Source organism: Dasypus novemcinctus, chromosome 13 (assembly GCF_030445035.2).
Source record: "Dasypus novemcinctus isolate mDasNov1 chromosome 13, mDasNov1.1.hap2, whole genome shotgun sequence".
NCBI lineage: Eukaryota > Metazoa > Chordata > Mammalia > Cingulata > Dasypodidae > Dasypus > Dasypus novemcinctus.
The window spans coordinates 49,593,712-49,620,925 of record NC_080685.1 but is presented as its reverse complement, the minus strand read 5'-3'; the positions used below and the strand labels follow the sequence as shown (position 1 = coordinate 49,620,925).

Sequence of the window (27,214 nt, the reverse complement as noted above, 5' to 3'; positions counted from 1 at the left end):
TTTAGCCCCGGGAAGTAGAAAATGTGATGGACTATCTCTGAAAGCAACGTTTTTGCAGAGACTCCAAACAAATGGTTCCTGAAGTTAATGTGCACCAGAATCTCCAGGGGGTGCTTGTCAAAACTGTAGATTCCAGCAGGTATTCTGATTCAGTAGGTCTAAATTATTATTAAATTTGTATTTGGAAGTCTTCCACTTTTACATATTTAAAAGTTATTCTCTATATGGATCATAGTTTGGAATGAACTACCTTAGATGATTTGTCTGTAATTGTTTCAAGTTTCAGGATGTAGAGAGGCAGAAGGATAGAGTATATGATTCTTCTTTAGACCTTAAGTCATCCTCAGAAGCAATGTTTTCTGGAAATGAACAATTGGTTTTTTTTTTTTTTTTTAATACCAGAATATTTGGGTTCAAGAGATCATCTTCTTTCTAAAAGTTTCAAGGAAATAAATTTTATAATTTGGGCCTCATGCAGTTATTCTTTTCCACTGATAGGGTATCAGTCAGGGAATTGTTTCTCAGTTTCTCTCACTTTGGAAGTAGGATAATAACAATAACTGCTTGTTTGGGTAGTGATAATGATGAAATGAGACAGGTTATACAAAATGATTAGGACAATACCTTGTATTCTATAAAGCAGTGGTTAATAGAATTTTTCTGTAAAGGGCAAGATAATAGCTTTGCTATTATCATAAAGTCTCTTGCAACTACTCAGATCTACCATTGTAACTCATAGACAGTCACAGACAATACATACATGAGTGTTCCATTAAAACTTTATTTACAAAAACAGATGGTGGGATGGACTTGGCCCTCAGGTAGTAGTTTGTCTTCCAAGCTCTAAAGGCTTGGAAGAAGTTTATTATTATTGTTATTAATATAATGCCTTGTTAATAATCTTTAATGATTAGCAGAGTAATCAGTTTTTAATCAATAACTAAGTATATACAATGTAATTTTTCTTTGAAGGAATCTGCTTGTAGGAGCAATAAAAAATATCTTGCACTGAAGTGCTGTCATTTCAATAGACTTACTTTCTTTTTTTTTAATAGCCTTTAAAATGTTTCCACTGACATATTGTCACCACATTCTTCTAGAGCCTTTGGGAAGAAATTTAGGCCTGTGAAGAACAGTGTCCACAAAGGCTTTGTATAAATAAGAGGAGAAATTTGCCTGAATTTTCAATATCTCTTACCTTTGCTCTTGCTTTGAAAACTTTGGATAATATTGAGGTGTGACTGAGCTCATGGCGTGGTTTAGCTCTCAAAGCACAGATGATGGAAAGAAGAGATGACACTCTATTAGGTTGCTCAATGTCTTTTGACTTTGAACTGATGGTGTCTTTTTTAGATGTCTATTCCAAGAAAATGTTTGTCTTTCCTAACAAACTGCTATGCTTCCTTTTATCATGCGACAAAGGTTACATAATTGTTCAGCTTTTTGCCTTGGGTACCCCCTGAGGTTATAGCTAGACACAAGGTTCAGTCATTATAATGCTTTTCATGTACCTGGAAAATATGTTTTTAGTCCTCAATTCTTATTATTTGAAAATGTCAATGATTATCTTAAATGTAATTGGATAGATGTGCTTTTTTTAAAAGATTTATTTATTTATTTATTTATTTCTCTCCCCTTCCCCCCCACCCCAGTTGTCGGTTCTCTGTGTCTATTTGCTGCATCTTCTTTGTCCGCTTCTGTTGTCAGTGGCACGGGACTCTGTGTTTCTTTTTGTTGCGTCATTTTGTTGTGTTAGTTCTCTGTGTGTGCGGCGCCATTCCTGTGGCAGGCCGCACTTTCTTTTGTGCTGGGTGGCTCTCCTTATAGGGCGCACTCCCTCCGCGTGGGGCTCCCCTATGCCGGGGACAACCCTGCGTGGCAAGGCACTCCGTGCGCACATCAGCACTGTGCGTGCACATTAGCACTGCGCATGGGCCAGCTCCACACTGGTCAAGGAGGCCCGGGGTTTGAACTGCGGACCTCCCATGTGGTAGACGGACGCCCTAACCACTGGGCCAAGTCTGCCGCCAGATGTACTTTTTAAAATATAAATTCTCTCAAATGTTTTTTCGATCTACATGGAATATAAACCAAAAATTATAAATAAAATTAATCAGACCATAATTTTAAGAGTGGTGCTTTCTATGAAAAGATTCCCTGAAAGTAGCACATATATGATTATATGTGAAATAGTCTATTAATAAGTCCTTTATCGTTAATGATGGCTTTTAAATAAATACAGAGTGGTGAGAAATTAATGAACTTCAGTTCAAGAGTCAAATAATTCTGGGTTCCATTTCCACCTCCATCACATACTAGCTGTGTGGTCTTTGGCATGTTACCCAGCTGATCTGAATCTCAGTTTCCTCATTTGTAGAGTGAGTATAATAGCTCTACCCATTCCGTAGAAATGTTGTGGGAATTAAATGAAATAATACATATAATGTACACAGAGCACAATGTCTGGTTTATGATAAGCACTAGATATATATTAGGTGTTATTATGGCATGTTAATTTTTTATTTTTACAGAGTATTTCTGTTAAAATATAAGAAGTGTGGCTATTTGCTCAGCTTTCAATAAGAGGCCCTAAATATTTGTTTGAGCATTGCCACTGGCCTCTCACTTTTTCTCTAGTATTTTGACGTGCTTCTTCCACCAGGCAAATGGAGTGTGATCTAACATATGAGAACTTTTTTTTTTAACCAAATATGGTTAAAGACCACCAAGAAGACCACCAAGAACATTGTGAAGGAGTTTTAAATATTTAGCCACAATTTAAATTGTCCATAATTTAAACCATGGGACCTGTGTAATTCTGCAGTTTTTTTCCATACAACTGCCATGTGTCAGGGCTGAAAGCCCTATTAACCTGTGCCAGTGTGAAACTCCAGTGAAGCTGATAGAGCAGTAGGATGACAAGAGATTTCACAACACAATTTTGGCTTTTATACATAGACCAATTTCGCCTACCTTTCCACAATTACTCCTCTCACTCAGTTTTTCCTAATTCTAAAATTTAGAATATAGATTAATATAATTTCTTTAAGACTTTTTTCTTCTTTAAGTAGTACTGTCTGAGAAGATTATAAAGCCAAATTTTATGTAGATATATTAGAACCACTGAAGTTGGAACAAAAGGGCCATAAGTACAGCAAGAAGCCCCAGGATTTTAAACAGAAAGGAAACTGAGAAATTAGATGAAGCTTTCAGAGCCCGAGTCTTTAAAGGCTTCAGAATCCTTTGTTCCTGGGTGAAGATGGCATTCCTGGCTCCTTTCCACTGCCCAGGCCCAACCAGGCGATACTGATAGGAGTTGCAGGGTCCAAAATAGAGTTTCAGGGCCAGTTTAGGATCTTTTAACAAGAGAGAGAAGAGGTCTGGCTTCACACCTATCTCTAAGGCGAGCTCATCCAAGTAGTCGATGTAATTGGTCTGCAAAATTTGGCTCAGGCTCTCTCCAAACCTTAATAAGAAAGTAAAATGGGCAGATTGACAAAATATTCTGAGTTAGATAAGCATATTAGGTATTCAGTAGCTGTTGAAATAAATAAAGAATGAATGAATGAATAAATTAGTTTTTGAGTGAATCCACAAAGGAAAGTATCAGTTTATCTCATCAGAAGGCCCTTGTCTCAGATGGAGAGTAGGCCATATAGTAAACAGTCATAAATTCATGGATAACCATGATTATTATTTGTTATTTACTAAGCGGATATAAGTCTTTATAGGCAAGTATAAAGTAGGATTTCTGCAAAGATTTATGTGATAACATATATAGAAGCATAGCTCTGTGCCTGGCATAGGGAAGATACTTAATATTTGCTTGTTAAATGATTAATTACCTGGCATTCTGGCTGGCATATAATAGATGCTCAAAAAATGTTAGATGGATTTGGATTTGGATTTGAATTTGAAGATGGGATAACCCCACAAGGAAGACTCAAAAATTCCTCTGATGTAAGGCCCCCAAGTAAACTCTTCTAGGTTACTTGATCACCATTCCATCTCAACACAAATCCTAGAACTTTCACTTCACATCAACTCCTCATTTATTTTGATGGGAGATCCCCCAGCTAACTTTCCATTGATACTCAGACCACTGTCACCACTGCTGCTCCCACCCCATTTCCTCTCTAACCAAAGTATAAGTGGTCTGAGAAGATAAAAGTGAGATCTGACATGGGCATCATATTAAACTGAGATGAAATTAAGTCAAGGAAAAACAAGAGCTGTTTTTAAGTGGTTGGTTCTTAAATTGGGTCTGTATGAGAATCACCTAGGAAGAACATAAAAATGCAAACTTCTGATCTAACCCAAAGAGATTGTTCTGATTCAATTTTACTGGTTTTGAATTTGTCCATGAATTTGCATTTTTAGCGAGAAGCTACATGGCTTTTGTAGACAGTTGGGTCACTGTACTTTGAGAAACACTATTCTATGTAATGAATTTTTAAAAAATCTTACAGGTCAATTCTTTTTTCCTTCCTATTGATAATGTCCGCCATCATAGTACTCTCTGAAGGCAAGGTACACAATCCTAGAAAACAAAAGGTTGGTTTGACTGGAGGGCTTGATTCAATATCATTGTTAATTCCTAAAATTTTCCATATTTTGTTGAAGTGATCTATTTAAATTTCTCTCCATCCCATTAGGTCCTAGTACAGGACTAAATATTCAATGAGATTTTGTTGAACTGAATTGAACTGTTGGGGGCAGGGAGATAAGAGCCTTCTGAGGATGACAAGTGCTATACAGATGCTCAGACAGAAACCTTTCAATGATTCTGTAACTTTGTAGGGATCTGATGTTAAACTGCTTATGTATTAATAGTTAATTTTGAACGAAGTATGGACTAGGCCCTGTATCTCTTGAGTCATACGTATTCTGAGGTATTTATAAACACTATATAGGTAAAACTATGAGATATAGGTATTTGCCTTCTTAACTTGATCGCTGATGATTTAAAGAAAGGATAATATGGACCTAACTTGATGCCAATTAAAATTCTCAATACTGTCTAATATTTTGAAGGGATAATTATAGGTATCTATTATTGCAGTATTCCAGCACCTGCCATTCTTTAAATTCTCCATTAATTTTTTTTAGAATGTTACTCTTCTCAGAGCAGCCCAAGTTGACCCCCTTCTTGTTGGCAACTTTCTTATCTAAACTCATTATTGATCAGAGTCCACCAGCTGCCCACTTTTCCATCCACTCACTCACCTTTGAAAACTCTTGTCACCCAGCGAGCTTGAAGTTCAACAGTTGGAAAAATGGAACCTAAGGGCTGGATGAGGCCAATACATGCAAGGGTTGGCTTCTCCAGGTGAGGAGGGAAAATGTATTTATAGAGTGATACCATGTTATCCTCTACTTTAACAAGTGAATCTTCGAGGAAAGGAAATGAGAAAGTATATCCTGTTGCAAAGACAATAACATCAATGTCCTCCTCCACTGTTCCATCCTCAAAAATGGCAGAAGTTTCGGTGAGCTCCTTCACCCTTGATTTCACCTTGATAGCTCCATAGAGCAGACGACTTGGAAGATCATCATTCAGTATTGGTTCTTTCATAAGGTATCTGAGACACACAGAACAAAACACTCAGAAGGATGTGGAAGAGCCTTGACTTCTCCCTACATTATATAGAGTTGGCTCTGAAAGTGAAGGAATTTCCCCCAAATCCATGAAACTTGACTACTTGGCCTGTCCTAAACCCTATTATCTGACTTTAAGCTCTTATTACAAAACCCTTCTCTTCATAAATGGGGAAAACATGTACATGGCATGGATGAAAGGCATTTCAAAGTGCAAAATGCCAGTGCCAGTGGTCAACCCCTGATTATTGTAGTGATTATTATTCCACTTGAAGATAATTCTGGCCAATGATGTTTCTACTGTTTCTTTTATACCATCTACCATTTTAACAGTTCTACCTGGTCATAGTTAAGGAAATTCTAACAACTTTGAAACTTTTTAAGGGAACAGTATAAAAATTAGTGTATGAGATTAGTTTTCAGATAATTGTTGATCTCAGATATCAGTGGTGTTTGTTTATATTATGGATAATGGAACATAAGCTCATATTTCTGGATTTACTTTTTTTTTGTAGATTTGGGAAACATTTTCTTGTTTTTCTTTTTGTAAAAGAATGACTCATGATTGTGTTTCAGATATTGGGATACAATAGTCATATGGCATCTGATAAAAGATTCCTTTCAACAAATAGCTTTTTTTTAAAGGAAGGAGGCAGTTATCAGCTAAAGAAGAAATAAACATCCATGTTTGCTTGTGTTTATAAGATCAATGCTGTATAACTCTGAGATCAAGAGAGATTTGTATTTTGGCAAAGAGACAGAGAATAGGTTCTCAGAAGCTGCTCATGAGAAGAGCCCTCGTGGTGCACAGAGTTGCCAAAGCAGAAATCATCTGGTGGAGAATTTGGGACATGTTTTCCCTGCACACTCAATGTCCTGAAGTCTCAGTGCTGAAGGAACCTTAGAGGCATTCTAGAACAACCTTCATGTTAGCAATCTGGAGTTTTGCAAAGAGAGGCACCTCAGACAACCTTGCTTACCAATGAGTATACCATAAAAATAGCATTATAACTACTTGTTTTGAGGCTCAAGACCATAATTTTCATGGTTGAACCACCGATTCCTCTGATATTCCATCATCCATTTCAGAACCGTTCGTGGGAGGACATTTTGGAGCATCGAGCTAAACCGGGTGTGGTACACCATGTCCCAAGGATAGCCATCATCAGAGATACGGCTCATGACCCAGGAACCTCGTCTGGTGCTGACAAACACCTAGTAGCAAAAAATAATGCAGTTGAAATTAGGTCATGTGTCCTTGTTTGGGATGGATCTGCCATATAGGTGATGTATCACATCCTGAGTTATGGCCCCAGATTTCACTAAGGTTCTCTGTTCTGAAGATGACTGACCTCAAAATGAAAAGCTTCCTAGGAATTCCCTAAGATTCACTGCTGTGTGGCAGCTTTAGTCTTCAAGGCAAATGGGGGTACCCAGTGACATCTACATCTGACAGTGAACACTACACTAAAATTTTGAGAATCCATGGAAAATCTCTGGGCTAAAATTGATGATAGGATCCAAAAGTCTTTACAATCTCTATAGTTGTGGCTTACAACCCCTTAACATAAAGGTCCTTTTCTCTTCTTACTTTGATTACCTACCCTCAGGTAAGTACTTAACAATCCTCCAAAAAGTATGATTATAGCCTAATGACTACATAGGTATGTATTTATGAGTATGTACATTCACAGAGGGGGAATGATGAGGGAAATCAGTCCCCTTCCATAATGAAAGAACTTTATGTTATGTATTTTAAAAGTTACTAATAAAAACTCTGAACTTGTACTGTGATTCCCCTTCTTTTCAAGTACACATCTAAATACCTTTTCAGGTGTATTCTCTACTTGTTCACTCAGATTTTCCATTTTCAAATTGTACTTTTAAATCTTTTCAAATATATATTTTAGCTTCTCTACTGGTTAGTGGCAGAACTGGGAGGTAAACTCTGGCCTCCTGACTTCCAGGTTTTCTACGATACCACATTGGGCAATCAACCAACCAATTAATGAATAATGGAGCCTTGGTTATATGGCGGGGGTTCTCCGATATGTCCCTCCTTTTTCCTCCCCACCATGATACGAGGTAAGCAGAGAGCATCGCACCTGAGCAGCCTTCTTACTCAGCTCGACGGCAATATCTGAGGCTGAGTTTCCTATTCCAATCACCAGGATGCGTTTTCTCTCAAATCCCTCCGGGTGCTTGTATTGGCGGCTATGGAAGTATTGGCCTTTGAACTTTTCAAATCCTTCAAGGGGAAGAAGAGAGAAGTCCATGAACTCCTGAGTAAGCAACTACGTCAAGTCAATTTCAGTAAAAACTGTATTGTCAGCTCTTTCTTTCTGAGGTAAGTCATTTGTTTTGGCTCTTCCCCTTTCAGAAGAATTACAGTAGCAAGGCCAGCGTCTGGTACAGGGTCAGAGGAGTTGGTTTCAGAGACAGCAGCTTTTGTTTTTACCAGAGACTAACAAATGGTTTTGATGAACTGAGAGCCACATTTTGACTATTCATTTTGCCTAATTTTGGACTGCAGAATGATAGTTTAATATAACATATTAAATGTATTTTAAACATTTCTTTAATTGTGAAGCACTATTCCTCCAATTGTATAATAAATAGAATAGTATTTATCATTATTTTTTCAAAAGCAAACAGAAACTAAACTAAACTGAAAACCAGGCACATAGAAGTTGAGGATAGTTTCCAGGTTGCACTAAGTCAGTGATAGCTGGCATGCAAACCTCTCAGTGCCCTTTTCTAGGTAGCACTTTTATACTTTCCAGGAATACTCAAGCTTTATTATTTTCCATTGATGAACCAGGTGGGGTTGCTTAAAAGAACTTTTAGATAAGTGATTTCTCTTAAGTGTGGATGCTTGGCCAGCGGCATCAGCATCACCTATGAACTTCTTAGAAATGTAAATTCTTAGCCTCATCCCAGACTTACTGAATCAGAAACACTTAGATGTGGGGGCCCAGCAATTTATGTTTTAAAAATTCCTACTGTTGATTCTGATACCAAGCTGAAAGATTAAGAACCACTGCTCTAGATCAGTAGGTCTCAGTCCTGTGTTTTTAAGTAATTTGAGCAGCCTTTGATGTAGCCCTACCCAACACCAGTTGAATCTTCAGGAGAGGGACCCTAGGCATCAGGACTTTTAGAAGCTCCATGGTTGGTTCTAATGTGAGTCCTGGATTGAGAATCACTGTTCTAGATGTTTTCTGAGAGACTTGGTAAGAAGTGGACTTCCTGAGGGAAGGGCCGGGAGACACCAGGACAGATGGCTGTTGGTTGCATTGCTGTCTACCATTTGTGCCTGCATCTCTCTCCTGATCACTGCCCTATAGTATCATTTATTTCCAGGGACTCTCCCAAGTAACACCTATCTGTGGCATGGCTCCAGGAAAAAGGCTTTTAAGGCCCCGACAAGGTCACAAATTTGGCAGGATAGAAAAAAGGTCAACCTAGGTACATGGATAAAAGGGCCTCTCCAATAGAGAACCAACTTGGATGGGAATTCTCTGAAATTCTGGGGAAGATTTTGTGATGTTTGAGGAAGTTGGCTGAGCTTCTTGTATAACGAATCCCCAAAGAGGTCAGTAGAGACAAAGGTGGTGTTTGGAGTTTTTCATCTTTCTGATCTTAGTATAACTAAGTCACAGCAGATAATCCTGTCTCTCAGGCAGCCTGCTTATAAAGTACCTGGACATATAAAAGGAGGGAATCCCTTTGGCTTCACCTGGAAATGACTTCAGTGGGATGTGAGGAAGGATGTGATGGCCACTGCAAACCATAACTGCATCAAAGACAGCACTTTGCTCCTTGCCTTTGCACTCAGTAACAATCTCCCATTGGCCAGAGGATGAGAAATCTGGGCATTTTCTCACACCGAGGACGGTTGTCTTGAACAAACAGAGAGAAGGCATCATTCAAAATTACTCTGAGTTTAATATGGGTCTTGTACAGTTCTTCAAAGTGAGGATATGCAGAGTGTAATGCCTAACTCCACTTAGGTTTCATTTGAATCCGTTTCAGTGCACTTAAGGTGAAGACTGTTAGGTGTGCTCTTTTTGTTCTCCTGTGGTAGAGAGCTTGGCTATTGTATAAAAATTAGCTGTAAGAATCTGCTGCTTCCTGCAAGAGGCCTGACTCAACAGTGGGAACTGGTCTCTTAAGGGTGTGAAGTACTAAATAGGACCTGAGAAAGAAAGAAAATGGAACGTGAGGTCTGGGGAAGGATACAAAACATATGTCAGTCATTCAATTGATCACACTATCTGCATTTACTAAGAACCTACTACGTGTCCACTTCTGTGCAGACTCTGTTTTAGAGAAGATATTTCATGTGAAGCATGACAGGAGCACGTGGCACATTGTCAGCACTCCATGAGTGATAGGTGTTAGCATTTATTACTAAAACAGAGAACATCAGGGTGGCAGTTCAGTTTGTCATATCACTGAAGTAAGTAAATGATCAGTTCCTTGTTTTTTTTTTAAATGTAGCTCACTGTTTATTAAAATAAAAAAAAATACATAAATGTTTTATGTCTGTGTATTTGAAACAGTGTCAAATGGAAGCATTACTTTTCTCATTTCTAGAGGAATGATATGCTTCTCCTCTTGTTTACAAGTATTTGAGTCCCTTATACCCGCTTTTCAAATTTTCATATTTTTTCCAAAATGGCAATTTCTGAAGATGTCTCAATTCAAAAAATGATAAAGAATATTAGCATTAAGCTTATGAAAAGGCTATACAATGAACAATTTTCAGCTGAAAGTAATGGTTTCAGATTTGTAGTTCAAAATAGTATAATAACCAAAGTACTATAGATCCTAAAGGAACAAAATGTGGTTCTAGGACCAGCATCTTCAACATCACCTGGGAACTTGTTAGAAATGCAGAATCTCAGGTTCCACCTTCTGAATCAGAATCTGCATTTTTAATAAGATCTACAAGGGATTCACATGCACATTAAAGTAGATTATGGGGAGTGGGTGTAACTCAGTGTTTAAGCACTTGTTTCACATGTATGAGGTCCTGGGTTCAATTCTCAGTTCCTCCTAAAAAAAAATTACAAAAGAAAAGTAGAATATGATAATGACAAACAGCAGAACTCTTTAGTTTGCCCCAACCATTGTGTTGAGCCCTAACATCTTATACCAACTCAGAGACCAGTAAACTAAAAGGAGTCTTCCCAACCTCTCTCCAAACCGCAGAAAACCATAATAGCAGTAATACAACAAAGAGAAATAACTCTCTATGACTCTAACAATCTTTAACAAATACTATAAATTACATATTGTAAGAGGGCCGTGTATTTGTTAAAAAGATTGATGGCTTAGTGGACAAAGACTTATAAAAGCTTCAGGTAGTATAAAGAATAAAAATCTGTCCCTTATAGGATGGGTTATCTACCAGGAATGGGGTGAAAACTACACTACTTAGAGCTGGACATTTTAATGGTAATTATAAACATAGATTTCCACACAAATCAACTACTGTAAATTAATATAATACAAATCAGGTATGTACAAAACTAGAATTATTGATAATAGAAAATGTGCTAAAAATAAACTAACATTTATAAGGAGATGTAATTTAAATAACTTTCTAAGCAGTTATTCTCAGTGTAGAATACTGATAAAAATTCAGCATGTTTAGTGAGAATATTTTTTTCCCTTGTTTATTTGTTTTTGAGGAAGAACAGCAAAAGGGATTTTAAGTGTATTTGAAAATAATCTGGCCATCTTTATGTTTCTAGAGATTGCATCCAGAAAAAAAGAAACCATTTTAAAAATAGTTGCTGCAGGCTTCTGTGATGAATGGAGAGCAGAGAGTTTATTCAGCACATTTCCTAAGAAATCCCATTTCTACAGAGAAGGTAAGGAAATGAAACAGCAGTTTGATCTTTTTCATATGTCCTTTCAAGGCAAATGAGGTTATGCATATTCAATAGCAATAGATATTAATTTAAACGAAGTTTCACCATTCAAACCTTTAATTTTAATAGATGAATTTCCTTTTCTGTTAATGTATTCCTTTTCTATAATATCAATGGTAATGTCACTACTCTTTTGGGTTTTCTATCATGTTTTTATCTTTCAGTAAAGAAATGGATTGGGACACTTAATTTTATTCATTTCTTTCATTATTCAAGCAACTTCTTTATTCAATGTTAACTAAACTAATGTAGAGAAGCCCATTCCCCAATGAATTATACCTGGAATTGAATATATTTTAGAAGATCAAACTTTTTGGCAAAAATCCTGAAATATTCCAGCAGCTTAGAGTTGTGCAGAAAGTTTGGAAAATCTTCAGGCATTGGAAAGTCACTGAAACAGGACATTTCTTTGCTGGTATTGGTGATGACAGATTGATAGATACTTGCTCGACCATCTTCAACATTTTCCTAAAGGAACAAATAAAATAGTGATTATCATGGATTAAAAAAATCCCTTGGGGAAACGAACTTGGCCCAGTGGTTAGGGCGTTGGTCTATCACATGGGACGTCTGTGGTTCAAACCCCGGGCCTCCTTGACCCGTGTGGAGCTGGCCCATGCGCAGTGCTGATGCGTGCAAGGAGTGCCGCGCCACGCAGGGGTGTCCCCCGTGTAGGGGAGCCCCACGTGCAAGGAGTGCGCCCGTAAGGAGAGCCGCCCAGTGTGAAAGAAAGTGCAGCCTGCCCAGGAATGGCACCGCCCACACTTCCCGTGCCGCTGACGACAACAGAAGTGGACAAAGAAACAAGACGCAGCAGGTGGACACGGAGAACAGACAACCGGGGGTGGGGGGTGGGAATTAAATAAATAAATAAATCTTTAAAAAAAAAAAAAGTCCTTTGGATCCCTGCTCTTCTTTCTACACCTAGCTCCTGGTAGCTTTGATTACTGTAGTATGTCTATAAAGTTTAGCTTATGGGGTGCTGCATCCATGTTCCATTGTTCTGTGTGATAGGACTTGGTTATTTAATGTATTAGTGTTGCTCAGGGGGTTGCTATTAGCATTGCCAGGACTGCAGGATAGTTAACCTTCCAGGTCTCTGTTAAATGTCAGTCATTGTGACAACCAGCCCCTTTTTCTAAATGCCCCCTGGGGAGGTTGTAAACCCTCCCCTGGCCCATGCTTTGGGAACCAAGAAACCCTGGGTTATTGGTAAGAGAACATAATAGAGAATTTCAATTAAAATGATTACTCTAGGGTCCAGTAAGTGGCCACATCCGTATGCTTTACTCCAAATTAATGTTCCTCAAGTGATAAAGATGAATAGTTTCAGTGTGCCCATCCTGGTCTTGAAGAAGGACGGGCAGAGGATGACGCTGCCCTTGCCATCATTCACTGTGCAGGTTGCGTAACCCAGTGTTGGTTCTGAGAAAGAGATTGATGTGGCCTGTCAGGCCGACTGCAAGATGAAGCTTGGCGATTTTGTGAAATATTATTACAGCAGGAAGAGGGAGAAAGTCCTCAATGCCATTAGTTTGGGATTCTTTGATACTAGTTTTTCTATCCTTGTGGAGACATACCAAGATTGTTTGGAAGCTCTTGTAGGTGGAGAATTTATGTCCTGAGGAGTATGTGTTTGAGAGGCCCAATGTGCAGAAGTGTACTGCCTTGCATGTGCGGGATAGTTATATAGACCTTCCCATTGTCTTTGGCAGCACCTTGGTCTGGTACCATGTGCTTAAGGATGAGAAGATCTTTTACCTGATCCACCCAACCAATGCCAACCAGACTCTCTCTGAGTGTTGGAGCACCTCCTCTAATCAGAATGAGATGTTCTTTCGGAATGAGGTGGACAAGTGCTACAAGTGTTCTGTGAAGCACTAATACAATCAAATCTTAGACTTGATTCTAAACTTTAGAGATTGTCCCTTGGTAAAATGAGTAAGTTGATAATGTTTTCGACAAGAAGTGCTGCACTTACTGTCCATGTTAAATCATGAAAAGAGCCAATATGGTGATTCAGAGTCCCTGAAATCAGCATATTATCAAAGAGGTTTTTATAAGAAAATTGAAATTATGCCACTCAAGAACTCCTCAATAGACAATTCTGCATTTTCAGAGACTAATGCATAATCTTGGCAAATAGTAGTTTGTTTTGACTCAGCTTTAGGATGGGGTATAAATAATTGGACAGCTTGTGTGTTCTCATTAATTGAAAATTTACTTTCTTACATAAATAGTCTGATAAACTATTCCACAGAGTGGTAAATAAAAGAAAGTAGATATTCATCTATAATCTTGCCACCACGATAAATCAATTGTCCATGCTCCTTTCTCATCGTTTCTCATAGAAACTCATTACTTTTGCTTGGATTAGAATTCTTGGATTAGATTTTTGGCAACCCTGAAAGAGGCAGCTTGGACTAGTAGAAGAAGTCTGGGCTTCGGAGCCAGATGTGAGTTCAAGTCCATTGTTTTCACACTATGCGAGCCTGGGCAAGTCAGTGCCCCTGGGCTTTAATCCCCTTACCTGCAAAATAAGGATATACTAGGTGCTTGATAAGTAGTATCTGTTATTACTGACAAAGCCATAAGGTTTGGCAAAGCTGTCAGTTACTATTCAGTGTAGTTTAAGAAAGGCTCCTAAGGGAGCTGCTCTGACACCAAAGTAACTGGCACAGTGAAACACATGAATTTTCCAACATTTCCTGTTCAAGAGGCTATATTTGATTTTATTTACAGAGTTAAAAAGAAAAAAAAGAACTGGATTAAATTGAAGGGTCTTTGCTTTTTTTTTTTTTTAATCAGCAAAGCTCTGTATATGTATTGGGACCCCCCTGTGTCCTAATTTCAGAGATTATCAACATGAGTATGGGTCACCAAAGCTCATGTCATTTAAGAGTAGTATGTAGAATCTTTGTTAAATATATGCTTATGTTTGCAAATATCCTTCTTCTTCCTTCCCTCTTTCCCTCCCTTCCTCCCTTTCTTTTTCCTCTCATGCCTACCATAGGCCAGGAGTCAGGTTGCCTCTTTCCATGAACAATGTGTTTATAGTGTGCTTGTCTTTCCTAGTCCAAATCAAGACTCAGACAATAGCTTATCTTTCCTAGTCCAAGTGAGGACTCAGACAATAGCTTTGTTATAATTTCAAGTAGCTTGGAAAAAACTGGTCAGGTAAGAGTATACCAGCTTTCTACATGGTGAGTTTAGTGTGGTGTTATTGTCAAGTGTATGTAAGTTTTAAAATCTGAAGGGGATTTGCATTAGAATATGAAGGGGTTTCTGTCTCATATGGTAGGATACAGTGATCTGAACTCTGGATAAATAAATGGTGGTATTTTTATTTTCAAACACTAGTTTCAAATTACATAATATTAGAGTCAAATTTGTAAACTGCTTCTGGTTGTTTTATCTTGATTGAACACAATGTCCTTGGCAAGACTGAATGTCTGGCTTTCTTATTTAATAAAATCTTGAAATGGGAAATATTGAATGAAGAATAGAAAGGTGACTTTTTCTCAAGACCAGATGATTTTATAAGTAGTACAGAGTGAACGTGAGGACTCTGGAGTCAGACTGACTGGGTTGATAGCCTAATTCTAACACCGCAAGTGGTTTTATGACCTTGGAAAAGTTCAGTTTCCTCATCTGTAAAATGGCGTTCATTGATAATTCCACCGTCAAACAATTGTTATAAGGCTTTAATGAAATTGATAAATTCTTATTAGCATAATGCCTGGCTCTAAATAAGTGCTTAATAAATGCTTGTCTCTATTGCTGTTATTATATTTGAAATTAGAGAAAAGTCAAACTTTTAGTTGTGAGCATCAGGGAACATTAGAGGTAATCTTACTAAACTAGCCATAGTTTGTAAAGAGCTCAAATAAGTTTAACTGTTATACTCGAGCCAAAATGTTAGCTTTTTGCAAATGCCAGTAAATTGGCACCAAAATGTGATTGGCTCCCCTGTCAGGTCAATTTTAAGAGGACCTAAGGAATGAAAAGAACTTATTCTAACTTCTGAACCGCTATAGTAATTTCTGGTCAGGGCAAGACTCTCTGCCCTTTTTTGTCAGCAATCAGTGGTGACATCACCATTCTTTTCTGATAGTCTTTATTATTATGCTAATAGATCGCTAATAGATATGCTAATAGATTTAACAACAGTTAAAAAGTAGTGTTTGTCTTTATATATGCTTCTTGCTACATTTAGTTGGCTGAAGTAGATATCTTTGTGTTTAAACAAATCTGGATAAAATCAATCAGAGTTATGAAAGGAAGATGATTCTTATTAATTTAATAAGCAAACATGTAACAAGTATGTACCCTGGCTTGGCCCCTGTGCTTGGAGTTGAGGATAAGATGTGATCCTTGACTCCTCCATCATAGGCAAGGCACATGGCCATGTCTGTTGGACTCTCCCTTCTCTTCTGGGTTTCACTGATTTCAGCCTCTTGTTTCCAAGGCTTTCCCTTTTTCTCTGTATTCATCCCCATTTATAAAAGATGCTAGTAAGAGGATTAAGACCCACCCTGGACCATGCCTTAACTGAAGTAACCTTATCAAGTATCCTGTTTACAATAGGTTTACACCCACAAGAATGGACTAGCTTTAAGAACATGCTATTCTGGGGGGTACATACAGCTTCAGACTGTCACAAGGAGACTTCAGGAAGATCATACTTGAATGCCGCAATTATTTTAATCAAATATGATACTAGAATTTTCCTTTCTTCTCTCCTCCCACCCTGTCTCCCATTCTTCCTTTCTTTCTGGTAAGAGAGGGGAGAGATTGGGAATGGTGAATGAAGGGAAGCAAGAGGCCTAGCCAAGGCTGATGGGTACCTCAGACTCTGGATTGAAATGGAATTCTGGACTGGAATGTCCTCCCTTTGTGGCAATACCATGTCAAGTTCATTCTGAGAAGATAGCTATATATATTGCATTTCTTAAAGACTCTTTGGAGTGAGGCTCAACAGTGAGTTCCAGAAAAGAGTCTTCTGTACTTTTACTGTCCTCTGGAAAAATTGCTCCAAAGGATTGTTTTTTTAAAAATCAGGACAAGGTTCTCAAAACATGTTGGCTAATGAGATCAAAGTCCACTTATTTATTAAAGGACTCTCTTTATTTGAGGAAGCCTCTTTGCTTTTCTTTGTTGTTACCATGACTGGTATAGTTGATGAGTTCTGACTAAGGATCTGATCTACATGCAACTTTCCCTTCTAACTTTTTCCCTTTTTATATGTCAGTGACCACTGTGTAATGATGACATTCAAAGCTGTATCTTAATATCAGTCACCTGCTTAGTGTCATATGTCTATCTGCCTTCTAGACCCACCTAGATACCTTGATGTCCCACATTCGAAACTAGAGAAAAGTCAAAACTTTTAGTTGTAAGCATCAGAAAACAATCTGTTGTATGTGTGTGTGTGGGTGTGTGTTAATTCTGATAATACTGAGCTCTTTCTTCCCCAGCCTCCATACCTGAGAGCTCAATTGGTCTGTTCATGGTAGCCTCCTGAATAGTTTTCCATTAATTAACCATATTAATTCTCATTTAAATTGGGCCAGTTTTGAGGCAGAACCCTTGTTTCTTTCTAAGCCCTTGCCCCATTTAAAAAATTTTGGGGTAAATCTGTCATGTACCATTTATATAATTTTTACATGTAAAGTAAATTTTCGATAGAGTTTTGATAGAGTCTCTTCTAGTTCCAAAGTCCTGCAAGTCTGTGATCTTATCTTAACTTAGTTTCACATGCCTGTTCTCAGCCTCCTCACCACGACATCATAGTCGGTCTTTGCTCAGGCATCTCAGATTCAGGGGCATATCCCACATTTTGACTTTCCTTTTACACATGTCCTGGAAGCATCCCTTATTGACCCGAGATCTTTGCCGTTTTTTTCTTGGTAGGGGCAATAGAAGAAGATGGTAGTTAAGGAGTCATCACGAAACTGTCTTGGTTTTGGAGTTTCAGGGTCCTAGTGGCTTCAAACTCTTGGCAGACTGCATCAGAATCACCCATTTAACTTCAAAAAGCTCCCCTACCCCCAGGGCTCTACCTCTGGAAAGACTGATTTAGTAAGTCTCTATATTTTGAAAAATCTACATAAGGGAAAAGCAAACACCTTCATATTTGGTAAACCGTAGATGTAGTCCAGTCCTCCTCCCACTGGAAGACAGTTTTATAGATTGCCCTGCTGTAGCATTTCCAGGGATACTTGCTAACTCTGAACAGCTATGATTAGTAAAAATTGGTTGTTTTTTTGTTTGTTTTTGTTTTTTCTGTGTTACTTACTGAGAGGCTCAGAGACTCTTAATATCCTGGTATGGCTATCACAAAGACATGGTTAGGGTGAATGGGCATTTGGGCTTTGGAGATGGCAAAATGGAGTCAGAGAAGAGGCTTAGCTCTCAACTGAGACAAAGACAGGGAGAAACAGTTTTCAGGACAAGTAAATTTAACTCACGTATTTACTTAAAATACAAACCTTGCCTGAAAATGTATTTAAGCACAAATACAAATAGTCTGAATTTCCTAAAGGTGAATAGAATTTTCTATAATTTACTTGTTTAAGATAAGTGATCATATCATAGAATATTTTCCTAAGATATAATTTTCAGAATGTCAGAAAACTATATAGCAAAGCCAAATTAGTTCACACAGCACTGATTTAGAATTTATGATTTTTTAAACCATAGACTGGACTGAAGTTTATCATTGACTCTATTTTAAAAAGGTTGTGAAAATAAGCTCAGTTTAAGGAAGATTATAATGTTAATGTTTAACCTACTCAAGGGAGCAAATTTATAAAGCAAAGAAAGAATCTGCTTTTTATAAATTATCCTTCATCATGTGAAACCTCCTTATTTGTCCTCTATTAAGCAATATTTTGTTCTCATGATTAGTTAAGAGTAAACAGTTGCAAATAATAAAATTACATTTCTTTAAACTTTCTACTCTTTCAGATGTATCTTATATTTGTCTGCTCCTTACTTGAAATGAGTATAAATGAAACTCTTTTTTACTTCCTTGAATTGGCAGTTAGAGACCAAATTGTGGTTCTCAGCACTGGTCATTGGAGCAGTTGAATTAGAAGCGCTTGGAGAAAAATACTTGAAAAATAAAAAGTCGTAGTAGGTCTGGGTAGGGCCCAGATATTTGTATTTTGGAAGGGTTCCCAGGTAATTCTGATGCACAATGAACTCTGAGAACCACTATGTCTATTAGAATGACCCTGCATTCTACTGTCTTAGCATTGGGATGGTACCTCCCTAGATCTCTGGCTTTGATCACTTACAGAGCTCCCTAATCAGACTCCCTGACTCAGATATTGCCTTCTTTCCCACTGCCTTCAGAATAAAAGGGTCACTCATTGTCATGGGGTACAAGGCCTCATGATCAGACACTGACCACTCTCTGTAGCCTTATCAGTTTACTCTCACCCACCTGCATCCTTCATTCCAGCCCTATTGTGTGACTTTCTATTTCCTGAGTTAGCTTTTCTCCAGCCATTTGCTCTGCCTAGAACAGTATTTCTCTTTATCCTTATTCCTGATCCTTACTTATTATCAAGACTAAATAAAAAAATTAAACCCTCTAGGAAGCCTTCCCTATTCTCTGCTGAGTGAGGTTCTTTGCTTCCACAAATATTGAGTATATTAGTCCTTATAAAACTGCCCTCTATTATGGGTTTTCTTAATACTTCTTCCACTGAACGATGAGCCCTTTGACAGCAAAGACTGTCCGTTTCTGTATTCTTAGCACTTAGTATAATATCTGGCACAAAAATAGGCACTCAGTCAATATGTTTGTTGAATGAATGAATGAGTAATGTCAACAAAAAGTATTTTTCGATCACTGCAAATAGGGCTTAATGATGCTAAAATAGACATTCAGTAGCATGATGGGAATAAGAAAACCGCTTTGCTGGTAGTATGCTATAAGCTGTTCTCTATGCATGCAAACATTACTTCTTTTAAAATATTATGGAAAATTAGGGAAGTGGACTTGGCCCAGTGGTTAGGGCGTCCGTCTACCACATGGGAGGTCCACAGTTCAAACCCTGGGCCTCCTTGACCCGTGTGGAGCTGGCCCATGTGCAGTGCTGATGCGCACAAGGAGTGCCCTGCCACGCAGAGGTGTCTGCGCGTAGGGGAGCCCTGCATGCAAGGAGTGCACCCCATAAGGAGAGCCGCCCAGTGCGAAAGAAAGTGCAGCCTGCCCAGGAATGGTGCCGCACACACGGAGAGCTGACACAACAAGATGACGCAACAAAAAAAGAAACACAGATTCCCATGCCGCTGACAACAACAGAAGCAGTGGACGAAGAACATTAAGCAAATAGACACAGACAACTAGGGTGGGGAGGGGAGAGAAATAAATAAAATAAATAAATCTTAAAAAAAAAAAAAAAGAAAATTAACCAGGGTATCTTAGGCTGTTGGTAGGAGACTTAAAGGACCATAGTATTTTATTGCCTGAAAATTTATAAATCTATAGCACATTAAATTTGGTAAATCAGGATACAAAAACCTAAGTTACATTGAATTATGGTGTGATAGACTCTTTGGATAAATTTATTTGAGAAAAGAGAACTTCTGAAAGTCAAACAAAGATAAGGCACTTATCATTTCTGGAAAGGAAAGAGCTGTTTGTTCTAAGCTAGTCCTGTATAATGTTGCTGTCCTTTAAATGAACAGAATGTACTGTTAAAAAGCACTACTTTGATGGAGTGCTTTTTAATTCCATTTAACATTTTAATGGAACTAAAATGGAAGAGAGGCTGTGAAGGCTAGAAAAACTAGATGGAATGCATGTTTAGGTCGACTTGAAGTTGGTACCATCTGGAAAGTACCATTTAGTATTGTCCCAAGTGCCTGCTTCATGTTTTTATATTCGTATGCTCAAAATTTTTATAAGTAACTTTGATGGAGATAAATACAGATGATCAATTTTGTTTATATCCCAAATTTGGAGGCATAGCAAACATGACAGACTACTGAAATTTCAAATAAATATTTCTTGACCATGGATCAAACCAGTTATATTCAATATGCACAAGTCTGAATTCCTAAAACTAGGCTTAAAAATATGTTTCACAAGTATAGGACAGACAGTTCATCAATGTCTTAAATGAAAAAGATTCAAGTCAGTATGAATCATTAATGTGATAAAAGAGGATGAATGATAGTAAATTTATATAATTTGATCTCATTATGGTGGCTGGTTTTAAGATCTATCACCTACCACTTTTTTTTTTTTAAGATTTATTTATTTATTTTCCACCTTCCCCTCCTCCTGCCCTGCTGTTTTTGCTGTCTGTGTTGTCTTCTCATTTTCTCTCCTCTAGGATTCACTGGGATTTGATCCTACAGACCTCTGATGGGGAGAGAAGTTCCTTGTCAATTGTGCCACCTCAGTTCCTGGTTTCTGTTGCGCTTCACCTTGATTCTCCCCTTGTCTCTCTTTTGATGCATCATCATTTTGCTGTGTGACTCACTTGCGCCAGGGCTCTGGCTTACCATGCGAGCACTTGTGCAGGCACTCATGTGGGCACTGGCTCACCATGCAGACACTCGCACAGGTACTGGCTTGCCATGCGGGTATGCTTTCTCTTCTTCTTTTTCACCAGGAGGCCCCAGGGATTGAACCCAGGTCTTCCCATGTTATAGGCGGAAGCTCTACCACTTGAGCCACATCCACTTCCCTCACCTACCACTTCTTAGGGGCTATAGGCAAACCACTTTCCCTTGGCTTTAATATTAATTTAGAGAACTAAGAGGAGTATAAAATAAGATAGTGCATATGACAGTAATTGTACAAACATGAGCTGTTATTTTGTGAAAGCTGAACAAGCAAACAAAATATTAAACAGCTTTAATAGAGGTATAACGTCTAGGCCAAATGAAGCACAGACCATACCGGGCAATGGTCAGACCAATCAACTGTAAATTATTTGAGGGCAGTGATTGTGTCTGACTCATTCTCCATTGTCTAATATAGCACCTCTTTGGTTCTGGAAAATATATACAGATAAAATAAATTTGTTTAAAATGCTGGATTTGCAGGGAGTTGCATTTTAAGAGAGAAAACAATATTCTAGATTGAATCCAGAGGAAGGCAACCAAGCTGGAGAGAAGTTTAGAAGCTGTTGTGTGAAGATTAATTAAAAGAATTGAGTATATGTAGCTGGAAAAAGAGAAAGTCTAAATATAAAAACAAATCAAAACAAAACAAAAGCCATGCATGTTGGTAATTTTCCTATAAGCACATGGTATTAAAAACAATAGAGAAGGCACAGCAGGTTAGTTGCTGACAGAAGAGCATGTGTTCCTCTTCAGTGCCTTAGTAAGGTTATTAATTGTTAGGGTTCAGGAACCTTACAGACCTTCATTTTGTTCTATTTCTATCATCTGTGTTTCCCTGGGAAGTTATTTATCCCAAACTTCAGTTTCTTTTTCATATTTAGTGAGAATAATACCAGGGATGTTGTGTACAAAAATGAGAAGATAGATACTAAAAATACATGTTAATTACCAACCCTTCCCATGTTCCAAAGCTACCACGAGAGGGTGCTGGATAAGCTTTTGGAAGAATGCTGCAGTGTTTGAGCTAAGCATAGAAGAATTCTTAAACTTTTTTTTTTTTTTTTTAACTTCTCACCACTCAATGTGTTGAATGAGCTCAGAAGGATTGTGTGTGAGTATAGAAATTAAAGAATAACTCACTTTTAAAATTAATTCTGAGTGGTAGAACTCAGAAGTAGGCCCAGCTGCCCTGTGAGTGGGCCTGGGGTCTCCCAGCATCCTTTTCCCTACATCTTCCTTGTGGCTGTCAGGTCTCCAAATAGCCAAGACCTTCACATGGCCCCTTTGACAGCCTGTGAAGTTTTGCTTATTCCATGTTTCACTCTGCAGGGGAATTCTTTGTCTTCTTTGAGTGGAGAATTGTTTCCATCTCTATTGGAATATAGTTTTGAGGAGATAATAGTATGTGATACTATTTCAGATATCAGAGAGTTATATATATTAATCCTTAATAGCTAATAAGGCTTAGTTAATTTTTTAAAAATTTATTTTATTTATATCTCCCCACCCTCTTGTAGTTTGCACTTGCTCCGTCTGTTCGTCTTCCTTGTTTCTTTTAGAAGGCACCTAATTACTTGAGCCACCTCCATGCCCTGCTTTGTTGTGTCTTTCATTGTGATTTTCTTCTTGTGCCTCTTGTTGTGTCAGCTTGTTTTATCAGCTTGCCACACCTGCCCGTTGCAGGAGCTCACTGTCTTATTTAGGAGGCACCGGGAACTGAACCAGGGACCTCCCATTTGGTAGGCAGGAGGAGCGCAATAGCTTGAACCACATCTGCTTTTCAGTTCATTTAAATTTTAATCTACCTTTTCTAATCCACAGAAAGGTATCTCTAATTCTGAAGTTTTAAACACTGAAAATAGGATAGCAGGAGAAATATTTTGGGGTAAGGAGGTACCTTCCTGTAATTCAACAAATCACATGGTTAAGTTGACCACTCAAAATAACTCTCACCTGTTCTGCTGCCAGATTACTGATGAACCAATAAGGGACATTTAGCTCTTAGGTTTTAAATTCTTCATTTCTTCTGTAGGTTAAAAATCTACCTTGGGACAAATACAAATCTCATTTTGAATCTACATGTAAACCTTAAGTGGAGCAAAAAATCCATACTTTTATTAAGAAAAAAATGTCCACCATACCATATCACATTCTCAGTGAAAGCCATCATGTTTCTACTGACCAGTTATTAATAAGAAATGAATGTGATCTGAACTGTTTTTCCAGTTTTCCTCTTTGCATTTACCTTTCCAGAATAATAATCAACTTCTCCATTGTTAAATTTGAGTGCATTTGGATAGTTGGATAAATAATTTGGTATTTAGTATTTATATGTTTGCCAACCTTGATGCATCATAGGATTCACTTGGGACTCTTGTTCAAAAGAGATTCCCTTCCTTAGAACATTTTGATTCAGTGGTTCTGGCATGGTACCCAGAATCAGTATCCTTCAGAAACCCTCTTGGTGAGTCTTATGGTCATATACATTTGGGAATCCCAGTGTTAAAAAAAATCCCCTTTGCATGAGATTCATTTTAAACTGGCAAAATATATGTGTTAGGTGATCCCTGTCATCTCCCTAATTGGTCAGACTGTAGGAAGATTCATTCTTTGAGCCCTCTGATAGGAGAGTCTGCTCTTGATGCATTTAAACCTGATGATCCTGTCTGTTTTAATACCTCACATACATATACCTGAGACATAATCCTCAAGTCATTGCTTCTCAATTTTTCTTTAACCTTCTTGTGCAAGAATGAAGGTCAGGGCATGCTTGGTAAGAGGCTTAGCTGCTTAGGAGTCATAAAGACTTGGGTGTGAATGCCAGTTTCTTGGCTAGCCTAGTCACTTAACCACCTTCGGTTTTGTTTGCCCAACTATAAAATATGGATATGGTTATTATTATTAGCAAACAGTTATTGAACTCTAAAATGTCAGGAACTCTTACCTGAGCAGCTTTTTTCCAAGCCACTGAAATGGTAACAAAGTTATTATCTGAATCTTGATTCTGGACTAGGAAAGATAAGCACATTACTCATGGAGAAAGTCATTTGATTCCTGGCCTGTGGTAGGCATGAGTAAGTCGACCTGGAGAGAGATGTCAGCCCATGATTCAGTTCATGTATAGATGCATAAATAAATCTGATGAAAATTGCTCCAGAAGTCCCATTAGTAGCTATGATTCATTCTGAAATAATAGGCACAGTCTCTTCAAGAACAAAGGAAGTCTCACTTACTTTGAACCTCCACAGGCCTCCGATATCTTCAGTCCTCTCAAAACAAGTGGGCTCAAGTCCTTCATCCACACAGCACTTAAGGGAAATCAAGCCACTGACCCCAGCTCCAATCACTGCCACCTTCTTTGCCATGGTCTTCAATCAAGGAGTTTGATCAATGAGTACTGCTTATCTTGGGCAAAGGGTAAGAGAGTAATTTAATAAGCAGCACTAAATAGAATAAAGTGTTCCACTAGTCTAATCCCCAGTGTCCTGTTCTCATTTGAAAGACCCTGACTTCTTCCTGGACTTGGGGGCAAACCTTGTTTAGAACATCTTAGTTTGACATATAAAAGCAACCCATTTAACAAAGCCATATTATTCAGTCACACAGTGCTAGTGATGTGAGCCAAATCTCCAGTCATACTCATTAGAGTTTCTTTTTCTGCTTCTTTCCCCAGCTAGTATCCTTACCTTTGGTTTTCGTCTTTTGGTGCTGTGGCTTTGACAGAATAGTTTTCTCTACTGAGTGCGTGTTGGAAGGCAGTCCGAAGCATTTTAAGGGTTGGAGGAGGCTGTGAGAAGTGGGAGGAGCTTCTCCCTCCTCCTTCAGCATTCTGCCAGCTGAAACTCTACGGAATTTGGACTCCTGAAATTAAGCAAGAGGCTCATATTCTGAGGTGAAGGATATTGATAGAATGGTTTTATAGTAACAACCCAGTACATTTACACACATAACATATAGATAATTTGAAAGTCCTTTTTATGATGGCTATAACATATGTTCATTAGCAAATTAGCAAATATGAATAAATAAAGTTAAAATTACCCCAACTCTGTTACCCAGATAGAACTATAACCCCTGTTGATATTTTCGTATATCCTTCCAGATATTTATTTACACACACAAACAAATGGAATCACACTGTAAGTATAATTTCTAACTCAATTTTTCTCCTTTCTAGTATATCAATATCTTTATTTCTGTAACAGTGTTTCTTAATGGCTACATGAATTCCATTTAGTTGATCACTTAGTTTTCCAACTAACAAATATGCATTTCTATGTGCTAGGCATGATTTCTGGCTTATCACTGTAACTGGATGAATGAGACCAATTATATCCCTCTACTCATAAGTTTACATTCTTAAGAGTTGGTTTTCTTAGACTTGAGGGAAGTCCGCAAGTCTTCTTGAGGGAAGATCTTGCTTACTTGTTCCTAGACTGCTCAACCTGCCCAGACCCGTCATCTTGATCTTTCTGCTTGTGTGCATGCTGGCTTGGTGGTACCTAACGTGACTTCTAACATATTTCTGTCTACTGCCCCCTTTTTCGATTGATAGAAAAATGGATATCTTACCTTTGCTTAGGATCCCATTTATTAGCATAACATTCATTAGAAAGTCTTAAATCAAGAGGCTAAAAATTGGGTGTGATCAGAGCAAGGGGCCTGAAGAATGGCTCTGCTGTTTACAACACACCCAACAGGAATCTGGGTCCATTGTGACAAGGGGCATAAAGCTTGTGGCTTTCCTTTGAACAAATGCCCTACACATGTTTAAAAAAAAAAAAGATACTAAAAAATTCTTGCATACCTTTGGTATCATCTAAATAATGAAGATAAAGCACTGTGTTTCCCAACCCAAAAAACCAGTAGATATAAGGACTCAGTAATGTTTTGCATAAATTCATTCAGTCTTGCATTCAACAAATATTAATTGAGCACCTTCCAAGTATCAGACACTTTATAAATGCTGCAGATATAGCAATGAACAAACGAGAAATTCCCTGCCCTCCAGGATTTCCTTAATAGTTTAGGGAGCCAGTCAATCAATAAAATAAAATACAGTATAGTAGGTGGTGATAAGTTCTGTGGAGAAAAATAAAGCAAGTAAGGAAGTTCTGGAAGGGAGGAAGAAGTGTGTTAGGATTTTAAATAAGGCATGCAGGAAAATGGTCATGTTAAAAGGCCTTCTCTGCCTAATCCATTTAAAATAGCAACTCTTTGATCAAAGAACAAAAGATATAACAAACACCATGATCATGGCTAAGAAACGAGAGCTGAAAACATTTCTCAGTTAATGATAATAAAAAAAATTAGTGATTCCATTGACAGGCCACAGTGGGATTCATCATTTCCAACAAACTTCCAGATGATGCTAATGCTGCTTGTCCTAAGTCCACATTTTGAGGAGCAAGGTTCTAATATGTTTTTGCCAGTTGTCTTCCAGGGAACATATACATTTTTAATATTACTTTATATGTACAAAGTATTTTGCAGTGTAAAAATACTTTCACATATATTAATTCATTTGGTTCGTTCAGGACACTTGGGGATTGAATCATGTCTCCCACAAAAGGCATGTTCATACCACAACACCTGGTTGTGTGGGTGTGAACTCATTTATAAATAGGACCTTTTAGAAGATGTTAATGAAGATGTGCTCAAGCTGAATGAGGGCGGACTTTAATCCAATATGGCTGATGTCCTTATAAGTAAAAGAAATTGGACATGAAAGAGAAAGCCGTGGGAGAAGCAGGAAGCTGGAAATCCATGGAATCTGGGAGGGAATGGAGAGGATATCGATATCACCATGTGATAGAAAAGCCAATGACCAAGAATCACCAGCAGTCAGGTGCAGAATGCTACAGTCTTTGAGGGCAAACCATTGCCTTGCTGATGCTTCAATTTTGGACTTCTTTTTAGCCTCAAAACTGAACCCACAAATTCCTGTTGTTTAAGCCAACCCATTGGATGGTATTTAATTTAGTAGCCAGGAACTAAGAAAAGTACCGCTGAACTTAGCACCCTATCCCTATTTTCTGGATGTGGATACTAGAGAGTTTGAGAATAACCAGGATGGTAGTGAG

General features: G+C 38.0%; 1 protein-coding gene and 1 non-coding gene across 4 annotated transcripts; one reads left to right on the top strand and one right to left on the bottom strand.

The window, feature by feature from the left end:
* Nucleotides 1-761: 761 nt before the first annotated feature.
* FMO2 (flavin containing dimethylaniline monoxygenase 2) lies at nucleotides 762-24,922 on the bottom strand. Of its 3 annotated transcripts, none has more exons than XM_058310109.1 (9): nucleotides 24,818-24,922; nucleotides 24,365-24,536; nucleotides 11,820-12,008; nucleotides 9,338-9,500; nucleotides 7,704-7,846; nucleotides 6,614-6,813; nucleotides 5,227-5,582; nucleotides 4,468-4,540; nucleotides 762-3,466 (listed from the first exon to the last, which is right to left on the bottom strand). In XM_058310109.1, exons 2-9 carry the CDS (start codon nucleotides 24,494-24,496, stop codon nucleotides 3,115-3,117), a joined length of 1,608 nt encoding a protein of 535 aa, XP_058166092.1. In that variant the 5' UTR covers nucleotides 24,497-24,536; nucleotides 24,818-24,922; the 3' UTR covers nucleotides 762-3,114. The 3 variants fall into 3 exon arrangements, with proteins under 3 accessions (XP_058166092.1, XP_004454779.1, XP_004454780.1); XM_004454722.4 differs by having other exon boundaries at nucleotides 24,365-24,531; nucleotides 24,818-24,904; XM_004454723.4 differs by lacking the exons at nucleotides 24,365-24,536; nucleotides 24,818-24,922 and adding an exon at nucleotides 24,076-24,333.
* An 848-nt stretch (nucleotides 24,923-25,770) lies between these two features.
* Nucleotides 25,771-25,899, top strand: LOC111763252 (small nucleolar RNA SNORA11). The gene has a single exon (XR_002796152.1). It is a non-coding gene; the product is annotated as a small nucleolar RNA SNORA11 (small nucleolar RNA).
* Nucleotides 25,900-27,214: the final 1,315 nt, after the last annotated feature.

Excerpts from the sequence above, each read along its gene's own strand:
- FMO2 (XM_058310109.1), bottom strand. The coding sequence starts at position 24,496 with ATGGCAAAGAAGGTGGCAGTGATTGGAGCTGGGGTCAGTGGCTTGATT. Across the intron at positions 12,009-24,364 it reads GAGGCCTGTGGAGGTTCAAA|GAAAATGTTGAAGATGGTCG; the intron begins GTAAGTGAGACT and ends TTGTTCCTTTAG. Across the intron at positions 5,583-6,613 it reads GGTCTTGAGCCTCAAAACAA|ATACCTTATGAAAGAACCAA; the intron begins GTAGTTATAATG and ends TGTGTGTCTCAG.